The 22,789-nt window shown below is 28.9% G+C and overlaps 3 protein-coding genes and 1 long non-coding RNA gene across 7 annotated transcripts; 2 read left to right on the plus strand and 2 right to left on the minus strand.

Annotated features, from left to right (window-relative positions):
• Positions 1–105: 105 nt before the first annotated feature.
• Positions 106–10,282, minus strand: LOC145184626 (WD repeat domain phosphoinositide-interacting protein 3-like). 2 transcript variants are annotated; one of them, XM_090093544.1, is made up of 10 exons: positions 10,112–10,271; positions 9,804–9,878; positions 9,625–9,726; positions 9,168–9,255; positions 8,956–9,050; positions 8,564–8,754; positions 6,669–6,754; positions 6,454–6,555; positions 3,989–4,107; positions 106–612 (listed from the first exon to the last, which is right to left on the minus strand). In XM_090093544.1, exons 1-10 carry the CDS (start codon positions 10,170–10,172, stop codon positions 509–511), a joined length of 1,023 nt encoding a protein of 340 aa, XP_089949670.1. In that variant the 5' UTR covers positions 10,173–10,271; the 3' UTR covers positions 106–508. The 2 variants fall into 2 exon arrangements, with proteins under 2 accessions (XP_089949670.1, XP_089949671.1); XM_090093545.1 differs by lacking the exon at positions 106–612 and adding an exon at positions 3,329–3,843 and having other exon boundaries at positions 10,112–10,282.
• LOC149885942 (uncharacterized) lies at positions 9,831–21,702 on the plus strand. Of its 3 annotated transcripts, XR_016454318.1 has the most exons (4): positions 19,029–19,183; positions 20,451–20,737; positions 20,809–20,909; positions 21,304–21,702. It is a non-coding gene; the product is annotated as an uncharacterized LOC149885942 (long non-coding RNA). The 3 variants fall into 3 exon arrangements; XR_016454319.1 differs by lacking the exon at positions 19,029–19,183 and adding an exon at positions 9,831–9,931 and having other exon boundaries at positions 20,451–20,909; XR_016454317.1 differs by having other exon boundaries at positions 20,451–20,909.
• LOC145184119 (PHD finger-like domain-containing protein 5A) lies at positions 10,649–15,707 on the minus strand. Its single transcript, XM_090093550.1, has 4 exons — positions 15,526–15,707; positions 14,071–14,094; positions 13,791–13,957; positions 10,649–10,910 (listed from the first exon to the last, which is right to left on the minus strand). Exons 1-4 carry the CDS (start codon positions 15,575–15,577, stop codon positions 10,821–10,823), a joined length of 333 nt encoding a protein of 110 aa, XP_089949676.1. The 5' UTR covers positions 15,578–15,707; the 3' UTR covers positions 10,649–10,820.
• On the plus strand, positions 15,854–17,260 carry LOC149885943 (uncharacterized). The gene is made up of 2 exons (XM_090093214.1): positions 15,854–16,043; positions 16,338–17,260. Exons 1-2 carry the CDS (start codon positions 16,025–16,027, stop codon positions 17,258–17,260), a joined length of 942 nt encoding a protein of 313 aa, XP_089949340.1. The 5' UTR covers positions 15,854–16,024.
• Positions 21,703–22,789: the final 1,087 nt, after the last annotated feature.

Genomic DNA, 22,789 nt, shown 5'->3' on the forward strand with positions numbered 1-22,789 from the left:
TTTGATAATAAATTTAAACTTGGAAATTTTTATTTAGAATTCCAAAGAAAGTACCTAGCTCTTACAAGAATTTGCAAAAACAATATTTTAACAAAAAGACTGTTCAATAAAATATTTTTTTCTTTTCACATAAAAAGGAAAACTTACAAAAAATATGTTACACAAATATAAACTCCTTAAAAATATTTTTATAAGTTAAATATAAAGTAACTTACAACTATCAAAGAGAACATTTTTTGTAATTATTGCTGAGAAATCATTTTGTATCATATCTTGTACTTCAATTTTTTACTTTTGAAAATTATTTGTTTTAACATATCTATTTAAAACATTCTCATTATTGGATATTTCAAATTCTGCACGAATCAAAGTAAAATGTGTCCCCTACTAAATGAAACTATCGAATTCTCGTCAGTTCCTCAAAATCAGTTTTTCTTGAACGTTTTGCTCATTGCATGTAAAGAGCTGGGATTTAGCAATTTTGTGAGTAAATATCTGCATTTGAGGGTTAGTCATTGTCGGACATCTGTAAAAACTGATGATATGCATCTCGTGAGCACTCACCTCGGTTGTTAAAAACAAATTTGTAATAGCTACCGTCAGCACAGATTGCTAAAAATAATTTTTTTTCTTCTAAAAACAATATTTTGGAACTCTTTTTTTTTACATTAGGGTAAAGAAGGGTAATTTTACATTAGGGTAAAGTAGGGTAATTTCGGTGTATTTTTTTACATTAGGGTAAAGTAGGGTAATTTCGGTGTATTAAGCTATTTTGTCGTTTATAGACAATGGTTGCTTTAATAACGTTAAAAAATCATGCATATCGATGTCCTGCAAATATACCTGTTAAATAATAGTTAAAAAATTGTTTCAAACTTACAAAGTTTTATTTAAAATTTGTTTTACAAAATACTCAAAAATGACGAAATTAGCGACCTAGTATGGTAATTTCGGCACAATGATACGACAAAATCGGCATACTTAAGAAAATTAAGATGGTAGTTGAAAACGGATTAATATAATTAAAGTATTATAAACAGCTGTAAATCTGCATTGTATAAAGTAATTAGCTCTTAAATGGAATTTGTTACACCTAATTGGCATTTAATTAAGAGCGTTGCAATTGCAAAGATTCATATTTTTTGAACCACCTATTTTAGTAAAGTATGAATACATCACCCAAAACAGAAACCTTATTAGAAAAATGTGCTTCCAAAGTAAAATTGTAAATAAAATGATTACTAATTTCTATGATTTCGATGATTATTTCTAAATTCTGTTTAAATAAGAATTCATGTTTATAAGCTCATAAGTAGTTCATAAAATAATATTTTACATAACTACAATAGTTAAACATAAAAAAATAAAATACAAAACTCAAAGAAGACTTTATAAAGAGATTTAAGAAAGTTAAAAAAAAGTTTATCAATATATGACATAACTTTTTTTTAAAGAATTAGTGTTTCATACAGTCATCACAAGTAAATACTTTTTTAGCATAAACACCACATGTAGCAGCACATGTTTCATGCCACCATCTACAGCATTTATGGCATTTATCTTAATTTTCCTTTCAGTATGGATCGACAGGATCCCCATAGCTGTATTGACACATTGCACAAAGCTGTTTATTAATCGCACTTTTAGCATCAAGGTTATTCAAACACGTCTTTTGATGTGTAGATATATTTTCTTTAACACACTTTTTATGTGGCTGCCTGTTCTTATATTTCAAAGGTAAAGATTCCTCTAGCTGAGATTTATATGGTGATCCAGTAATTTTTTCAGCATGATTTACCTTTTTATACCTGTTCGGTTTGTATTTTTAATGTCAAGTCCCGCTAGTGATCCGAATATAACACCATGAGGTTGTGAGGTTTCATTAGAGGTGGCTAATTTTAATGACTTCTAAAGTGTAAATGATGAGTTTGATGAAGCAGATTCTAAATAAAAATATTTAACTAAAAAAGGTGACTAAAATTAGGCAACATGTAAATTATAAAAAATTTGAACTATTTTTTTAAGAAACTTTTTTTTAGGTTAATAAAACAACAGAGAAGTTATTATTTTGCTTGATTTAAAAAAAATTACATTTGTGTTTTAAATAAATGGTGGAAGATAGTAAAAATAATACATCTTTTGAAATGATTTACCTTTCTGAGAAGCAATTACACATTCTGTGACAAAATCAATATGATCTAAATCTTTAGCAGAGTCTAACCCATTGTCGAGAGTAGGGTGCATTTCAGAGGTAATATTTGGTTTTGAAATTTTTGATACAATATACGAGTGATCAGTAGCCTTAGCTGCAGCAAACTCTTCTTCAGTAAACACATTTCTATCAAATGGATATATTCCACATTTTTTAAACCCTGACTGACAATTTTGAACAGTTGCAGTTTTCCCATAAGCTATTCCAAATAATTCACTAACCTCTTATTCAGTTAAAGGACGACCTGGATGGTGACAAAGCCAAGTACCAACTTCTTGATCATAGAACATTTTGAGGCTTTTAACAAATGAAACATCAAGTGGTTGCAGTTTGTGCGTGCAGTGAGATGGAAGTGATAATATAATAACATTTGTCTTGCGAGCTTTTATAATAACACTATGATTTTTTTTATGACATGAATGTCCATCTAAAATTAGAAGAACTGGTTGGTCTCTTGACTGTGGCTGGACTGCTTGTAAAAAATGCTCAAACCATTTTTCAACCAAATCAGTTGTTATCCACCCATTTTTGCTGTTGTTTTACATCTTTTGGAGACAGACCAATTAATCTCTGTGACATTGTCAGAAGAACTTCAACAAGTTCTTTTTCTTAAAAAGCTGAGAGTGTTGTTGGGTGTCCTGCACTTAACTTTTTAAAACAATTAACAACAGACAATCGTTTTATATAGTCATGTAGTGTTTGCCTTGGTATTTTATATTGTTTAGCAGCAGAATATTTCAAGCAACCATCAACTAAAACTGCATTTACTGCTAGTTTTAATGATTCATTTGACCAATTACCATATTTTATACATTTTGAACCCATTATATGATGCCAACACACAATAATACATATATATATATATATATATATATATATATATATATATATATATATATATATATATATATATATATATATATATATATATATATATATATATATATACACACACACACACACACACATATATATATGTATTATTGTATATAATAAATTATTAATTTACTATATACATATTATCATATATGACATAAATGTAATTTATATTGTGCGGAACTATTATTTTATTAAGTTTCACAGAGACACTAACGAATTCAATTTTTTCCTAACTTGTTATTATCTTATTACTATCTGAATTACTAAAATCAGCTTCTATACATAATATTTCAAATGCTTATTTCCATTTTGGTTTCAGAGAAAGCACAGGTTGGCAAATTTGGCACTGCCAAAATTAAAAACTATTTATAAGCCGAAATTATCTCCTTAGAGCTGTCCTTGGGGAAACTTTTATATCTTGTAACATACTTTGAGTTTCATCTTATTGTTGCTCACATTTTATTCAGTTTATATTTTTGAATAAAATAAATAACAACTTTTGGTAAAAATTTCTGAGAAAAAATCATTTATCCTACATTTTCAAATAGGTAAAAATGTTAAGACAAAGCTAACAATAAAAATTAACGCACCTGTAATGTAAAAATAAAAGTTTAAAGCAATATTTTTAGGAAAATTGATTATCTTGCTACAATACCCAACTATGATTTTAATACTCCAATAAATAAATGTTTTTAGGTGTCTTTTGAAGGAGTGTCGAAATTATCTTCCTGCCGAAATTACCCTACTTTACCCTAAATCATTATAGTAAATTATTTAAAACTGGTATATAAATACACTGTTTCATAATTTGTTAATAAGAAAATCGTTTCACATGTAGGTATTAACTTTAAAAATAAAATTTACAACATCAGTTAAAATAATATTCTTTCTGCTTACCCACTACTGAATTTTTATCTGAACCAAACGCACATATGCATTGAGCACCATTTGGCACTTGGAATCGAGAGAAACTCCATTTTGAGCTGAAGTACTTTGGAAGCAATGACGATGATAGGCTAAAAAATAATTGAGTTTTTTTTATTTATAAGTTAATTATGACATATTTAGTTAAAGATAACAATCAGCATAAAAATATTTAGCAGTTATTTATGAGCGTAAGTTTTTCTTTTTTTAAAAAAAAACAAAACAAAAAAAAACAGAGAAAATACACCTTAAACGGCTCGTAAAAAGTGGTTTAGATATTTTGAAATGCTTTATTTACGAGCTTACAAAAAAATGCTTTGGATGATAAAACCTTCAGCCAACTGTTCAACATCCAAGGCCAACGTTGAACAGTGGAGTTGGCAGTAACTATTTACAATCCCGAAAGGAAAGAAACCTGACATTTTGCTAAATGCAATCAAGGCCGAAAAGTTTGGCAAGAAAAAATGTTTAAAAAAGAGTCTTATGCCTATGATCCAAAAGCATGATGAAGGTCGAAATTGCACCAGACAATCAATTTTGCCAAATCTGGAATGCAGGATCACGAAATTTTACAAAAAATGTTGTCCAAAAGCGTATGCGAGGTCGGCAATATATTGAGAAAAGCTGGAAGATGTTTTCTAAAAGCTTTACTGTATCTACTGGAGATAAGTTTGCTTTTAAATAAAAAACAAAAAAAAAAAAAAAAAAAAAAAAAAAAATCAAAATAGATTAGTGGTTCTAAAATTCCAAAGCTCATTATCATTCCAGATTTTCTTTATAATAATTTTGTTATGTCTAGCCTCGAAGGAATCTCATAAATACCAATGATTCCTAAATATGATTTGACTTTTGGTGCTATTCATTAATCTTATAAAGTGTCATTGCCAAGATATATAGATATACCAACTGTGTTTAATATTGCAGGTAACAGGTACACTATGGATACTTTTTTGCACTTACTATAATATATTTTAAAGGTATCATTTAAAGAAGATTTTGTTGCTACAATACTTAAAACTGGTTAAAACTGGAACAGAAAGTTGGTCTGCAACTTGGTATCAAAAGATTTTTTAAATCCTATTTGACCAAAACAAATTTTTGTAATATAAATCTATGGTCCTTATTACGGTAATTGGAAAGTCATTCATACTAACTACTACAATCAATATCTATTACAATATACATCTATATATGTGACTCTACTTACATCAGCACTTTTCCGATTGGGAGCCATAGATTTATGTAAAAGTTGTAAAATTTTAACATCAATGGTTTTTTCATCAAAATTTTACACCAAAAGTTTAGAAAATACCACTGAATAAAATCATACAAAACAAAAAAAAAAATTTTTTTTGCTTAAGAAATGTATAAAATTCTTTAAAAAAAAATTCATCCTTATTATGGAATATACTGATTACTCACAAAACCCAGATGAACAAGAAACATGCTGGATTATTTACAATATCTTTTTTCTCCTTATTTAGGTTATTTAGTGTAAATGCTTTGGTATTTATAAATATTCAAGATAAGAAAATATAAATTCACTCAGGATAGTTATCACTAAGAAAGGATCATATTCACTCAGAAAGTTATCTGACATGAGATACATCATACATTTGGCAACTTATAAAGATAACTTTTTTTAACATAAAATATAACATTTTTCTTTTATATAATATACCTTTTATATATTTAAATTAATTAGCATAATATGGTGAGCAATATTCATGCAAAAACCAGAGCCATATTTAAGAAACAGAAAACACCTTCCAGAACATGAAGAGTAATTGCAGCCTTTTCTAAGATTGGAATAAAACAAATGAAAAAAATTTGTTATATATCTGCAGACTGTTTTAAATTTATTTAAAATTTCTGATACAGTTGGGTTTAACTTGACTGCTTCAATTTTGAACCTGCAGTCATGGCCCAGTGTGTAGGGATTAATTACATGAAGTAAAAAATTGAAATACCAACTAAGGCTAATATCATTTATAAACTCAGAATACCCAAATTAAATTCACATTTAAAACCTTTTGAAATTCATCATCATTGAAAAAATATCTAAACAATCTTAAAAATGTGGAACAACTTTTTTTATACATCAACTACAACTTTGATTTTAATTTTAATGTTACCTTTAGTGTTGCGTATTACAAAATTAAAAATTTTGACTAAAGTTGGTAATGCATTCTTTTATTAAACAAAATTGAAGTGATGTAGATGTAATGATGAATGCATAGCTCCATGACTTCTTACATTGAAAGAAATTACAATTGATAAGTTATCAAGATTTAATTTAGTAAAGGATTGAACTTTTGTAACTTAAAACAAAATAATAATAATATTTTGTTTTAAGTTACAAAAGTTAATATATAAATTAATAAAGTAAATTGACATTAAATATATAAATTAATAGAATAAATTGACAGTAAATAAACCTTGAAGTTTTATTTTTTCTTGGATCTTCAACAGCAAATATATGAACTGTCCCGTGATCGCTTGAGACACACAAGAGTGAAGAGTCACTGTTGAAATTTATGCTAACAAATAAAAGTAAAAAAATTTAATCAAAAATTAAAATTCAAGTTTTTAAAATAAATTACAAAAAGATAGTCAACAATGATAATGTTAAAGCTTTGATACTAACACTTACCAATATATAGTGGCATTTCCAGCTCCCCTTCTCAATTCATGTAACTGTTGATTAGTTACTGTATCAAAAACACGAATCAAAGTACCCTTAGTAAAAATACCCAATTACAGTGAGTAAATATATATAGACACAGTATAAGTGTCAAGTGAATTATATTTAATACATTTTAATATTTTTCATCTGACTCATTTTATTGACACAATATCATTCACTTGACACAATATCATTCCCTTGTAATTTCTTGTGGGTATTTAATTATTAAAATTAACAGGACCTTTTTATTATTAATGATAGATTTTATTACTAATGATAGATTATGCTGGCTGAGTTTAATTAAAAAGAAAACGAACTATTTTTGAAATATGAGAACTTTAAAAATGAGAATGAAATTTTCAAACAATAAATTGATTCTAATGTTCAGGCAAAAATTTAATTTTCATAAATCTAATTTTAAGTTATTGTTTGAAAATCCACAAAAAAAAAAGGTCATTTTGAGCACCAGAAAAAGGTTTTTTGGTAATGGAATAAAACTGAATAATAGAGAAAAAATCCTTCAATGTTCAGGTATACCATGTGTGTTCAAATTTGACACTTTTCTTTGACAATACTTTCTAGCCAAAAGATATTCTGTTGACAAAAGATAAAGGAAAAAACTTTTATTTCATCAAAGAAACACAAATAAAGTTTAGTTTACATCAATTTAACCGCCTTCAGTTGTGATCACTGCTTCAATCTAAGATCAGAAATTTGAACAGGTCTTCTTGATGTATTTGTCTGTTCACCCTGTCAATGTTTGAGATACTGATGAGTTGGTCAGTATTAGGGTCTGTTGCTTACAAGTTTGTGCTTGAACTTTAGTCTAGATATTGAAATCTGAAGGATTAAGCTCAGGAGAGCGAGATGGCCAGGTATTTTTGGACTAAAACTTCTGGTGATTAGCAAGCCACTGCTGGGTAACATTCGTCTTGTGACACGGAGCTTCATTTTGCATGAAAATATAAATTCCAGGTTCAGGATAATTAGCTTAAACCCAAGGATGAATGTGAAGCTACAGAACTCTTTTAACGTGTCTTGGGCAATTATTTTCAGCACAGAAGATACAAACTTGACCTTGTCTGGAATATCTGAGACTTTCAAAGATGAGATCAATCAATTATGACAGGAATTTGAGACCAAATTCACTGTGAAATATTTTCCATCTAAGAAGAAGATAATCAATATCTTTTTCTTAATGATAGATCTGATCTTGTTATATTTTTCAAATCTGGAGGCCTATAGTTTTTCAGTGAGCATAAATCTTTATCCTAGCTAAAGACCATGCCCCAGCTTCCTTCACAGCTTTTTGGACAGAAATCATATAACCCAAGATCTTGGGCTATATTTTTAATTAACTTAGCTGGGTTGGTCTGGATCCTCCTTTTGATCTTGTTGACAAAGTCCTGGTTAACAACTGAAATAGGTCTACCACTCTCAGGCTTTCTTTCTGTGATCCCACAAACCTCTAGCCTCTTCTTAATTGGATAAGACCTCATGATCCCCAGAAGGGGATCATGATATCATAAACAACCTCAGGAACTGACATTCCCATTTCCACAATTTCTTATTCAACATTCTTTCAGCAAAATTATTTTAAGGGTTAACTTATACTTTTTATATTGAAATTATTGAAATCTTTTGTTAAAAATATTTTTTCTGAAAATTGCTTGGTACAATAACAAAACTTCATCAAAGTTGAGTGCCAACATTTAACACACATATGGTACTTACTAAACTTTTCATTAAATGAATTAAAAATCAGTAAATTTTTAAAATTAATAAATATATTAAAACAATAAACTTAATTCAAAAATTAAAAATCAGTAAAAACAAGGAAATATATTTAAAAACAAATATACTTTCTCTGAAGCAGTAGCAAGCCTTGTTCCTTGTAAATTGAGTGAGATACAACTTAGTGTGGCTTCATGGGCCTCTATTTCATTTGGTGGTTTATCAGTATTAGCAAGATCAACTATACTAACATGACCTGGTTTTCTTCCAGGGAAAGCAAGCAAAGAATTAGTGCTACTTGGGCATAATACACATAAACCTAAAACCATAAATATTATTAACTTTGATTATTAATAATATATTATTATAAATAACAATAATTTATAAATAAAAGTAATTTTGAAAAACATTAAGATAGTTAAGAAAATTAAAATGAGAGCAACATAAAGTTCTTACATGATTTCTTTAAACCAATGTTAAACCTGTTACCTTTAGGGTTTCAAATACATGAAGCTGTTACCTTTAGGGTTTGGACATGTTTCAAATACATGAAGCTGTTGAGGATTTTGGGTAAAAGTGTACACTTTAATCATTGTGTCTAGTACAACAACAATCCTTTGAAAGAATGTTATACTTATTTAAAACAAATCAATTCACCATAAGAAAAAGAATAAAAGTGTTCTTAAATTAAACTATGCCTGAAATGATTTAAAAGAAAATAGTAAGACATACCTATCTCTTCTAAGTTTAACAGCTTTTACATCACTAGAGAAATCTAGTGAAATAACACTCTTTTTTTTTAGATCATCCCAGATTTTTACTGAAAATGTATGAAAATGAAAACTTAACTTTTAGAAATATTTGGGAAACTATAAAATTCTAAAGAGAGATATAAAATTAAGAAATCTGTAAAATTATCTGTAAAATTAAGTGAGAATTCACAGAATAAGAAAATTAAAACCAGAAACTAGCAGAAGAATCTAAAAAAACTTCAAAATGTTTTTCAATCATTTGTACAAATAACCAATAAAAACAAATTTTTTAATAATTGCATTCCTTTAAGATTTGTAGGATGAAAAATCAATAAAATAATCCAACTTTACTTGCATCACCATATCGTCGGTTGACAATAGACGATATCAGGAGAAAAAATGTAAAAACTAATAAACACTCATTCTAAACAAGATACCTTCATTGGTAGGAAACTTTGGGTTACGGCCTCCTCCAACAAGAGCCAAATAATTACAGCGGAAAAGCATTTCAACATATGCTATTCCACCATTTTCAAAATCTGCAAGATAAAACATTTTTAAAATGAAATTTATGAAACAGTGCAGTTGATTAATAAGAATTTTATTCCTTAATTACCTTGACGTTCTTTCTCTTTTACAGGATCACAATTGTAAATACGAAACCCATTCTGCATACCACAAGCAAAACAACCTTATAAGTAGCAAGATGTAAAAGCTCAAATACAAGACCAAAAAAGAAAAAAAGTAACTATTTTCATTTTACATTTGTGTGTGTATGTATGTATGTATGTATGTATGTATGTATGTATGTATGTATGTATGTATGTATGTATGTATGTATGTATGTATGTATGTATGTATGTATGTATGTATGTATGTATGTATACAGATACATACATATACACATAGAAACTTAAAACCCACCTTGGTCTTGGTTGAAGCCTGCATAAATGAGTTCATTTTCTTGGCTTGAATCAACATTCATGACTGTTAAATTTTAGCAGACATGCTTACCAGAAACATATAAATACTTGTTAAACTTTAACTAAGTTAAGAATTGGGAAACAAAAGTTAAAGAATAAACGAAAGTTTGTATCTCTTGAATTAATGGACATAAAGATAAACATGCTTTAAAAACATGGACACATTAAAAGACTGCATTTAGATTTACTTTGTTTGACTGAACAAATCCCACAAAATGAAAAAAATTCAAGGTAGTAATTAGTAATTTTGCAGCTATATTTAAACATCAAATACCGAAAGAATACCCAAAGAATTCAGATATTCAAAATTATTAAAGTTTAAAGCAAACAGCGTTCTTACTGCACTGAGGATTTTTTTTGATTACTAAATAAACAAAGAAAACTTTGACATAAATGAGATGTTGTAACAATCTAACTTATCTGCCTATTTACAGATTATTAACTTCACATATGGTTTCACACTTTAAGAAAAAATTGCTAACATCAATTAACTCTTTTATAAATAAAAAAGAGAAGCAAAGTAGTTCATAAAAAAATACTCAAAAAGTTCTTAAGTATAATCTTCTTAAGTGAAATTCATGTTCAAACCAATCTCTTTTAAACTTCACAGCACTTGGAGAGGACTCCAACGTTTGAGAAAGAATACACTTCTAACGCTTTTTGAAACCATACTTCTTCCTTTCATAAAACAAATCTGTTTTTGAACTGCCCAAGTTGACAATTTTAGGACATCCATCTCTCTATTAAATTTTAAATTACAGTTTGTTTAGCAATAAATACATTTTACTTTTTTTATCATTATCCATTTTTATATAGATTTGTTAAGAAACATTTGCTCTACAAAAAGATATAAATTTTATTTTGGAATTTTATCAAAAGTTACAAACATGTTATACAATTAATAGAAATAAAGAAATTAAATAAATTAGTTAATACAACTACAAAAATGAGGAGGTAAAGCAAAAAGTATTGTTGACAGAAGATAAAGGAAAAAACTTTTATTTCATCAAAGAAACACAAATAAAGTTTAGTTTACATCAATTTCTTCTGGTCTTCAACCTGTCTGAGTATGTCTAGCATCTTGGTTAAATTGAGGCATTCTCTTTCAGTTCTTGCTCTGGCATTTTTTTGCTTCATAGTGTTGACTTGATCAACTCGTAATTGCTCATGTAAAGCACTTTCTAGAGCAATTCAGTTTTCTTAATTAGCATTTTGAATTAAATCAACATTTGCTTTCAGATATATCACAATTACTGATTGGATTAGTTACTGTTATTGATTTGGTAGATTCATGTTGTTGAGTTGAGAGCTGGTGGAAGTTGTGAACAAATTGAAGAGAAGTATGAACAGTTGTGAACAGATTGAGCAGGTTTTAGTCATTGAAATATTTTGGCAATTAGCAATTTAGATTTTTCAACTTTGTTCATGTCGAGCAGAGAAGTGTTTTGAAATCCCACAATAACTGGAAAACCTGTGAAACATCTACCAGAAGGATTTTGATTGGAGCTGAATGAAAACATTTTCAGATAAATTGCTGCATAGTAAACTGGTGAAATATTCATCTAATATTTGGTGCCAAACCTTTTTAACATGGCTGTAGATTTTAAAATCTAAAGATTGAAGAATGTGCAATAAATGAGCCAGTAGGCATATGAGCTTCACAATGTTCTCAATACAAAGCTGAGCAACATCGTATCTAATGTGTATGCTGTGGCCATTAAGTACTAACACATGGGTACCAGGAATTATTTTTGGATGCTGAAATAAATATTTTGGTCAGCCATTGGATGAAATGTTTGTCTTCCAGCCAACTCGATAGTGAAGTTGTATATTTGGTATTTTTTAGGCCATCTATATACCAATTTACCACAAGGTGTTGGCTATAAAAATTCAGCAGCATTAATACAGTTGCCTGCTACGTAGTTTATTTTTTCATTATTTCTGATTACTTTAAGAGGATGCTTGGAGCAACATTTGCAGAAAATTGCTTGATTATCCTTGTCATCATTGAAGTCAACTTTGTCAAAAATTCCAGACATTTGACACAGTATTCATTGATATTTGCTTCAATAAATTAGGTCTTGCATTGTACTGAAATATTTATTTATATTATTTTTAGTAGCTTCTTTGAGTGTAACAACTTTACCTGCAGTTCTCTCACTTAAATTATGTTTCCAAAGTGTGATGAAAGCATAGTACCAAGATTTGCCTGGTTTACTACTCATAGATAAAGTAATTTGTCTTGTATGTCGTAAATAACTTGCAACAAGTTCAAGTACTTCTTTGCAGGTTTTACCGAAACCCAATCAGCAAGTTTAATAAGCATTCTAACTAATGTTAATTCAGTAAAAGTACTTAAAGTGGTGACTGTGCCAGTACAAATAAAGCTTGCAGGGTTTGTTATCCTGGACGATAAAGTTGCCATAAATAAATGATGCTTTATATAATGATAAGTTGCCATATTTTATTTGTACAATTGCAGCATTGAATTCTGTCAGTGTAATTCCTTGCTTTTTGATTTGCCATTGTGCATCTTTCTTTATTGATTGAGATAAAGTAAATGTTTTTTGCTTTGTTAGTTAGTAATTATTTTACATAAAGTAATCAAATTATTTTTTGAAAAAATTAAACTCATGTTTAAAAGAGTATAAATATATTTCATTTTAAAAATAATAAAAAGCTGTTTTAACCATAGTTTGTTTTTAAAACTTTCATATAAAAGCAAATCTTTTTATGTACTAATATTTTTATGTAGTAATATATGTAAAATTATTCCCATACTTATATAAGGACTAGATGTTTAATTAAATCTAATTTATAAATAATTGTGAAATAATTGTATAAATATATAAAATATATAAAAATAGCATGTTCAGTTAAATAGGAAATGTTTTTATTTCAGTTTAATCTTCATAACTTTCTTCTGAAGTTAGCAAATTCAATTCCGAAAAAGGAATCATCTTCAGCAGAATTTTTACTACAAAACAACATTTTATAATTGGTGCTGAAAGTTTTTATTTATGAAACTGTGAAGTCAGATAATTAAATAGAGAATAATTTAATCATAGTAACTCTTTTTAACTCGTGTTAAAATTTTTAAATTGAAAACCAAATAGTTTTATACTGTATCATAGAGAAAAGTTCTATACAATAACGGAAAAAAAAAACTTCAAAATATTTTTCCCTTTTCATAAAAACTAAAAATACAAAAGTTGCTCAATTTCACCTGCTTTTACTTTATATTTCTCTATAACTTTTTTACTTCATTTTTTAGTTCATGGATGTTTGAAGCTTTCTTATGATTTTAAGATAACTATATTTTGAACAAAACGAAGCTTTATTTCCTAAGCATAAGAACTTTGATAATTTTACATTGTACATGTTTTTAAAGACAAAAATGTTATACAGTGGTCTCAAAATAATTGGCACAGATTGTTTGCTACATTTTAAAAATCCACCTACTTTGTTGAAAACACTGTTTATAAATAAGTAATATAACAAATGAGAATGATTTATAGAAATTGATGATGAAAAGTCTTTAGTAGGATCAGAAATTTAAATTTCTGAAAGGCCTAATAAATTTATTACAAAAATCAGAACTGGACTCAACAATTACTCACATCTTTCTCCTGCATAGTACATTCTTTACAGTAGTATGCATCAGATACACCAGGTCCCCCACATATTACACAACGGCCTTGATAGGAGCCATAATTACACTCATCACATATTCGCACAAGAGTACATGGTCGTACATATGAGTCACATATTACACATTTGCCATCATCTAGGCATTTTATTGAGTAATTTAAATATTGAGAAAAACGATTTCAAAAAGAAATCATAAAAACACAGAAGCTCATAACTGAGGCTAATAACCGAAGCTTGTAAAAACTTTACCTTTTTCACAGAGTCTTCCAATGGCTAAAATAAAAAGAAAAAAAAGGAGAAATTCAAAACTTTAAACAAAAAAATATAATAATAAAATAAATAAATTTAAAAAAAAGAAATCTTTTTTTTTTTGTAAAATGTTGTCTTGATAATGTTGCATATATTTGTTCTATGAACAATCCAAGTGTTTTTATTATTTTCATATTTTGTTGGGTGGTGAAACTCAAATGCCCATGAATAAAAAACTATTTAGTGAACAAGTTTTACACCATGTCCTGAAATAGCAGGTAAAACTGAAAAAAGCAGTGAATTTTAGTTATTGATTATATAACTGCACCTGGTATTTCTTCTATCAATATCAGGTATAAAAGTAACTTTATATTTTTAAAAAAATGTGGTTCTTTTTAGTGTGATAGTAAAATCTAAAGCTAATGAACAAAACTGTGTGGTAAGATAAGAGACATTAATGGCATTCTATTAATGATATAATACTTTTAAAAAGATTTAAATTTAGAACTTTGTATTTTTAGTTATTTAATAGTGGAAATTTAATAAATTAATTCTATTGCTAATTTAACAAGAAAAAATTTCTTTAAACTTAAGTAAAAACAAAAAGAAAATGAAAATTTAGCTAGCAGCAGGTCTTTTAAGCTATAAATAAATATAGAATAAAGCAAAATTTTAAATCTATATCACACTACACATTTTTTTTTAAAAAACTAAACTTATAAAACATTGCTTTTACAGTGAAATCTGTTTCTTGTACAGAGCTTTGTATTGTTGTAAAATTTCAGTACTGCTCAGCATTCAAAAACAAACTTATTCTTATACTTATTTATCATGTTTTATTGTTTAGTAGTTTTTTTTTTTAGCCATAAAATTTACATAGAGACATAGAAAGGTCATGAAGATAAAAAGATGTTTGTTGCAAATTATACTGAAAAAAGAAATGAGAATTTTTAAGTTTAAGAAAAACAAGTTGGAACCTGATTGGCTTTTAGTAGAAAAGAAAGATAAAATGCCTGTGAGATGAAGAAAAAAAAAAAAAAAAAAAAAAGAGAGTTACAAGTTTGAGTGAGAGATTTATAAGTTCTTACTGAAAATTATGCTTATATTTAAACAAAAACAAAGTCTTTTTTCTTTAAATAGATTGCACTTAAGCACCTGTATACATTAATTGCTTAACATTCTTTTATAAGCTCACTATGTATATGATAACAACTTTTGATTCTCTGTTTGCTGATTTAGATATCAAAATGCGTGACTAACATTTCTGCTTTCTGCTAATTAACAACGCATTTGGATTATTCTTTTTGTAAAAGTATCTCCTTAAGTAAAATAAATTTATTTAAAACGTAACTATCAAATCAAAGATTTATATATTCTAATTTATTATCAAATTCTTTATTTTTGAATTTAGCAACTCAAAATATCATCCAAGTAATACTATTAAATTGATTATACCAACACCAGGTTGTTTCCGACAAAAAATTAGATCGGGATGATGTTTCGCCATGTTTTCGACTGTGCTTTCTTTCGCGTCGTATTAAGTTTGTCTTAGAAATAAGCAATTATATATTATATATACTAGATGTCTAACTTGCGGGATTTTATTAGACGAAAAGTGAAGCCGCTTTTTTGTTTAGAAGTTGAATCCGCCATTTGTAATAAGGGCAAAAGCTATATCCGACGAACGTAGGAGTATTTGACGATTTTAGCTGGCCAAAATTGGAATTATTAAAAGTGGCCGTACCCACTTAATAATCTACCCTTATTATCTCTCGATAATGGTCGCTTAATGAGCAGTTAATGGTTTGGTTATAAAAGTAGTAATTGGAACTACACAGTCTAGTTAAATATCCAATCTATAACTGCGTGGTTCATTTTATTTACGAGCGATTTTAGTGGTGTTTATTGAAGCTGTGTACAAGTGTTTACAACAGAAGTTTTACAGTGTTATATCATGGATGAATCTATGACAGGTATGTACATTATTTACTCTTACTACCGTTTTGAAATATTAATTACCACAAAAATTATGTACCATGAAACTTAGCATTTTTTTAACGAATTTTAAAGTAAATTTTGACTTTAAAAGTGAAAAAGTTGTAGTGCGCATTGAAACCCTCTTAGTTTTTTTCGTTCTTCTATGAGTTTATACCACTAGCTATTTAAAAATCTTAATTTCAACTGCCTGTTGATGCCATCTAAATTTTAATCATGTTCTAAGCACATCAAGGTCCAAGATGAATTTTCAACTTAATCTTTTTTTCTAGATGGGTCATCAGGAATGCAAACAATCTCTCGTTTGGATTTCTACAACAGTATTCAGCAGCAGGAGGCTCCAAATTTCAATGAAAAAATGGACTTAGCTGATCAAAATTTGTTATCAAGAAATCAATATACCGAAGAACTAAAAACAGTATACAAGCGTCAAATGTCGAGGTTGAAAGCTATTTTTAGAAAAATGTGGTCGTCTTCATCCAGAACTCATGAAATATTTATTAAGAAGCATGGCCCTTGGCTGCAAGGGAGTTTCCAAATACCGGGTACCCCATCCACTCCATCATCAGCAGGACAACCAAGAAAAAGTTTTGTCAATTCTAGTGAACGTTCAAAGAGGAGAAAAACAGAACAGCTCAGGAAAGATGTGGAACCAGAAGCTATTGTTTTTGCAGCTGAAACTTGTTTGACAACAAGTGGCAAAAGAAGTGCTGCAACCGTCCTCAAAGATCTTAAAACATCTCCCAAACGAGCGGGAAAGTATAAAAAAGCCTATCGCAGCAGTCTTGAACCTACAAAAAAATCATTGACACCGTTAGAGGCTCTTTTAATATTTACTGACGCAGGCCTAACAAAATCTCAATATGAAATCGTACGTACAAGTGACAAGAAGCAATGGCCCTGCTACAGTATTTTGGTCGAAGAAAAAAAAACATGCTATCCTGATCCTGATTCGTTCACAGTCACAGAAAGTTTAGCTGAAGTAGACTTACAAAGTCTGTTAAACCATACTGCCGAAAGATTGGTGTTGTATTTAGAAGAAGTTATCAAGGCTCTAACGGAAAGTGGGCGTAAACACATGAAATTATCTACGAAATGGGGTTGTGATGGCTCCCAGCAGACACAGTTTAATCAAAAGTTTGAGGATGACTCTAATTCTGATGCCAGTATATTTCAATGCTCAATGGTTCCATAACAGCTAACTTGTGGAGTAAATAAAAAGGTTATCTGGCAAAACCCTACACCATCGTCTCCAAGGTTTTGCAGACCAATTCGAATTCGGTTCATAAAAGAAACAGCTGATATAATAGCTGAAGAAATTGCTTACATGGAAAACAAAATTGCAGGTTTGAAACCAACTCAACTTCAAGACATAGCAGTAGAACATGTGATGATGTTAACTATGAATGACGAAAAAGTCTGTAACGCAGCAACCACCACTAAATTGACCATGCGATGTTATATTTGTGGAGCAACATCAAGTCAATTTAATGATTTGGACAGAACATGTGTTGACAATCAAAGCAGCTACAAATTTGGACTATCCATTCTGCATGCTAGAATACGGTGTTTTGAAAGTCTCCTTCCCCTATCATATAAATTGCCTGTAAAAAAATGGCAGAAAAGGCTGAATGAAGATGAGAAGAGACTCATCTCAGATAGGAAAAACAAAATCCAAGATGAATTCAAGAGCAAAATGGGCATTGTTGTCGACATACCTAAGGTTGGATTTGGGAATACCAATAACGGCAACACAAGCAGGAGATTCTTCAACGACCCGGAAACATCTGCAGATATCATTGGAGTAGACTTCCGTTTAATTTCCAGAATGAAAATTATCCTAGAAGTAATTTCCAGTGGCCACAAGATTGGTGTAGAAAAGTTCAGACAGTATACTTTGGATACTGCAAACCTTTATGTTGAACTATACCCCTGGTGTCCAATGACTCCAACTCTGCATAAAGTTTTAGTACATGGTCCTGATATAGTAGAGAATGCGCTTTTGCCAATTGGACAATTGTCGGAAGAGGCTGCCGAAGCCAGAAACAAACATTTCCGGGAGTACAGACTTAGCTATGCTAGAAAATTTTCAAGAAAAAATTGTAACCAAGATATCATCAATAGGTTATTGTTAACATCCGACCCTCTGTTGTCCAGCATTGGGAAAAAGTAACACAAACTTACAAAGCCTTTTTCAAAAGAAGCTGTGGAATTGCTTCTTCCTGGAGAAGTCCAAGATTCCGACACTGAAAACAACGAAAATGAAGAATATTCTGACAATGACAAAGTGGAATCTAATTAAATATCATAATATATTGTTATTTACCATAATAAAGTTTGAAAAATAATATATCTTTTAGTTCCTCAAATCCTATTGAATAGAATAAAATGTAATCCCTAAAGTACCCATCTTTCCCCTATATTGAACGCCACTGGCTTGGATTTGTACAAAAAACATTTTATTTAAAATTTCTTGTCATATGGTAAAGTTTTCAGCTGTTAAAATGAGAGAAATAAATTTGGCCAGCTAAAATCATCAAATACTCCTACGTGCGACGTGCGAAATAAAAGTTAAAAATGCATGTTTTTGCCCGAATTAAAAATGGCTTCCACGGCTTCACTTTTCGGATCGAAGTTAGACATCTAGTATATATAATATATCATTGGAAATAAGTTTATGCTACTATAAGAATCGAATGAAAAAAACAGGGTGTTTTTTAAAACAAACAAATTAAGTGTATCGAAAAATTCTAATTAAAAAGAAATTCAAGCGCCTTTTTTTAATAAAACGTTTTGAATATATTGAATGTACATATGGAAAAATATAGAAAAAATATATAAAACGTTATATTGCTCGTTGTTGAACAACGAGCAATATAACGTTTTATATATAACCGCTGTTCAACAACGGTTGTTGAATAATAGTCTTCAAAATCCTTTATCTATAATAGTAGTATAATAGCAAATAAAAGCAATATGATTGTTATTACTCTTTAAAAAAAAAATATTCCGAGAAAATTTCAAAAATTCTGAGTTTCACTGAACTCTTTTAAATATATACAGATTGATTAAGGAGGCAGTGCTCTCCTACAAGTAATAAGATAAAAACAAAATAGAGGTAATTAATTTTTCTTGTCTGAATGTTTTACTGCTGCTAAATAAATTTTAATCAAGCTAGTTATATTGCATATTATATTTTACATTAAATGTATGATTTCCCAAACTGTTTTTCACCAACAACTGTTTTTCACCAACAATTTATGATTCAAACATTGATCATTGGCCCTATATTTACAATGCAACTTATCTTTAATAAGCTGAGTGTAGATAATTTGATCACTTGGATCTACAAAGTTGCTCTGGTGTACTTTAGCAACATACACACAAATCCTATCCTCAAAAAGAACTATTTCAAGATTTGATATCCACACATCTAAGATAATATTACTATCTGGCAAAATCCAGCGTTGTGTTATTGTATTATATTATTCCATAATATAATTTTATTTCTATTATATTTTTAGTTCTATTATATTATTCCATAAAAGTTCTTCGCAGCATTTTATCATTGTTAACAGTTATCGTCTCTATCGTCTATAAGTTATCGCCTATATCGTCTTAAAAGTTAGCGCCTATCAAGCATTTTATCATTGTTAACAGTTATCGTCTCTATCGTCTATAAGTTATCGCCTATATCGTCTTAAAAGTTAGCGCCTATCAAGCATTTTAATAATTAAATTCAAAGAGAAAACAACGTCGTGAATTTCGTTTTATAGCGCTAAAAACCAAATGTCACAGACACGATACTTTCAATGTAAACCGGTTCTCCATTCTCATATATTCCTCCAATTTGTTGCGAGTTGTCTTCCTAATACTGTTTCCGAATTTTTCCTTCAGAATAAAAAAATAATGTTTTTATAATGTACTGTGAGTTTGTTTTCATAAACATTCATGCAAACTTTCAACAAAATTATCAAAATAAAACTTTTAGGAAGTAACCGTTTCCCTAACAACTTAATCTGAGTGCATAATAAGCGTTATAAAGTACAAATCATGGAAAAAATCTTCAAATTCCTGAAATCTTAAAAAAAGAAGAAAATTTTATTAATGCACTAAACAACTATCAAGTATTTAAAACTTTGTTTTCATATATGCAGCAAACAACTATCAAATATTTAAAATTTTGTTTTAATATACTCTGAAAAGTATATTAAAAGTTCAAACATCGTACATAACTTTTTATTGCTTTGTATAATTTTTGATTTTTTTAAAAAATTTGCGATGCTTAACTTAATTTTTACTCGGGAGTATAACTCCACTTTTATCAAAGGTGAAGATAAAACTCTGACAACTGTTTAATTCATACATTTATTTTATTTTCTCAGATATTTCAGCTAAGTTCAATCAAAGATAAAAATTCATCATCATCAAAAACTTGCATTAAGCTTAAAAGTGGGCAATTGAAACAGGCGGCACAGTCCATTTTGCAAGTTTCCAAATAGTCAAACTTTAAGATTGAAAATTGGTACTTGCAAAAATGGAATTATTCCCTATACCAATTTTTAGTCAATGATAGGATCATTGGCACTATTATAGCTTCATCACAGAACATCTTTAGTGGAAGCACTTTGTCTTTCAACCAGCTTTGGTGATGCTACAACTGGTTAATAAGGTAATCTTTTTCAATTGTCTTTAAATTTTGGCAACATGAGTTTGTTCATCTAGATCAAATTTATTTCTTAGATATTTTGAGAAATTAAAAAGAAAATTCAACCGCTGCACAGTGGGACGAATCTTGAAAATCCTGGCCGAAAATTAAGAAATCAGTGGAATTACATAAAAATGTAAATATATTATTTTTTTTTTGTTTTGCTGAATCCGAATTTGACGTAAGAAAAAAAAAATTCAATAATGCAGATCCAAAATGCTGATACTTTTTTTTTTACCCGTAATTACCAGTTTGAATTAAAAGATAAAACTAATAAAGAATAAAAAGTTTTATTTACAATGACATCATAATCATTTGATATATGTAATTATCTATGTAAATACTCACAGTTGTTCAATATATCATAAAGCTTAAAAAGACCTGCTGACTTTTGAAGGAGATTTTACAAGTAAAGATATTGTAGCATCCGACAAAAACCAGAAGTCTACAAAAAATGTCTTGCATGCTATTTTTTCTTAAGCTTTTTGTGGAGAAATCTTCGCGATATTTTTTTAAGGTTTTGTTTCTAGATTCCTGAGTATCCTCAAATAGTTTTCCGATGGCTAAGCTGTTTTTATAATTAAGGCTCCACGAATAAGTACTTTGTGGAGTGTGTTATACGCATATTGTAATAAGGATACTTTTCAACAAACAACATTCAGTTTCTGTAGAATATCAAATTTGTCTGCATTTACAGGAAAGCCACTGGACAATACCTGTAAAATGAAGTGAAAGTGATTTGTCATTACTCCATCCACTCCTAGATTATGAGTATGAAACTTTTAAATTTATACAAAACCTGCGAACTGTATTCCCGTCATTGTATTATCAAACCCTGGTTTATGTCAATCGACTATTAAGACGAACTGTCCCTGAAAAATATTTTGAATGATTAACTTTTTTACAAATATATATATTTTCTCAACAAACGCACTTGTCATTTTTTTATTCCGCGTTTTACCCCCCCCCCCCCCCCCCAAGATGGAAAAAAACATTCGAAAAAACAATTCCACTCATACAGCGCTGATAAACCGTAATTCGATTTAGATTCGTCCAATTTTTTCTATAAAAAATTTTTCTAAAAAATTGCATACATGCTTTGAAGAGTATTGTCTGTAAATTTTCTTTTATTATTGTTAACGTCTTTACAAACAACACTTTTTTTGCACATATTTTCGTTGTTTATAAAGCCACAAAACACATATTTTCAATAACAGATGTTTAACTGCGTAGATACTTATAAAATTTATGAACCTTTCTCATAAGGAATTAAATCCACTAGACCTTTGTTTGCGTTATTTAAAAATGATAAGTTCAAAATAACGACTTTGATTTTTTGATTTTAAATCAGGTTTTTGAAAATTAGCTCATTGTACGCTGTACTGAAGTTTTTTTTTACTACAATGTCATCTATGAAATATGCCAATCGCAACACAAAAATCTTGCATTTTACTCGGATCGGCGTTTGGTTTTTCTTTCAATTACGAATATTAACTAATAAAGGAGGAACTTCAATATAAGTCTTTTGAGATAAAAAGATCTTTCTAAAGTTTATTAAAATAGAACTTTTTATGCGTTTTAAATAACGAAAGTTTATTGTGCGACAAGGTTATATTCAACCATAGCTTGTTATTTTTGAAAAATAAGTTTAAAGGCTTTAATCGAATTGCAATTCGGCACTGTATCTTCAAGGGTTCTAACAAAATAATATAAGGTATGCAAGGCATTTTTTTTCTGGAATCTTACAACTTTGTATGTCTATGTATAAAAATATTTTTAAACTTGATTATTTTAAATGACTTACATTGAAGTTTCTATTTTATTTGTTATTGATAGAAAAACAAAACGTCGCACAGTGGAGTATTTCACTTGAAAAGTTGAACAAAATTATTTTATGTTTATTATCGATGTGATGTGTAGTAAAAAGAAGTTTAGGGTCATTATACTGTATTAAAAACGATTGGTCACACATGAAATGTAAAAAATTTATATATTAAAACAAAAAAGACATATTTT

Source organism: Hydra viridissima, unplaced genomic scaffold (assembly GCF_058129835.1).
Source record: "Hydra viridissima isolate aposymbiotic clone 2 unplaced genomic scaffold, HvirCarnegie_v1 scaffold_7, whole genome shotgun sequence".
NCBI lineage: Eukaryota > Metazoa > Cnidaria > Hydrozoa > Anthoathecata > Hydridae > Hydra > Hydra viridissima.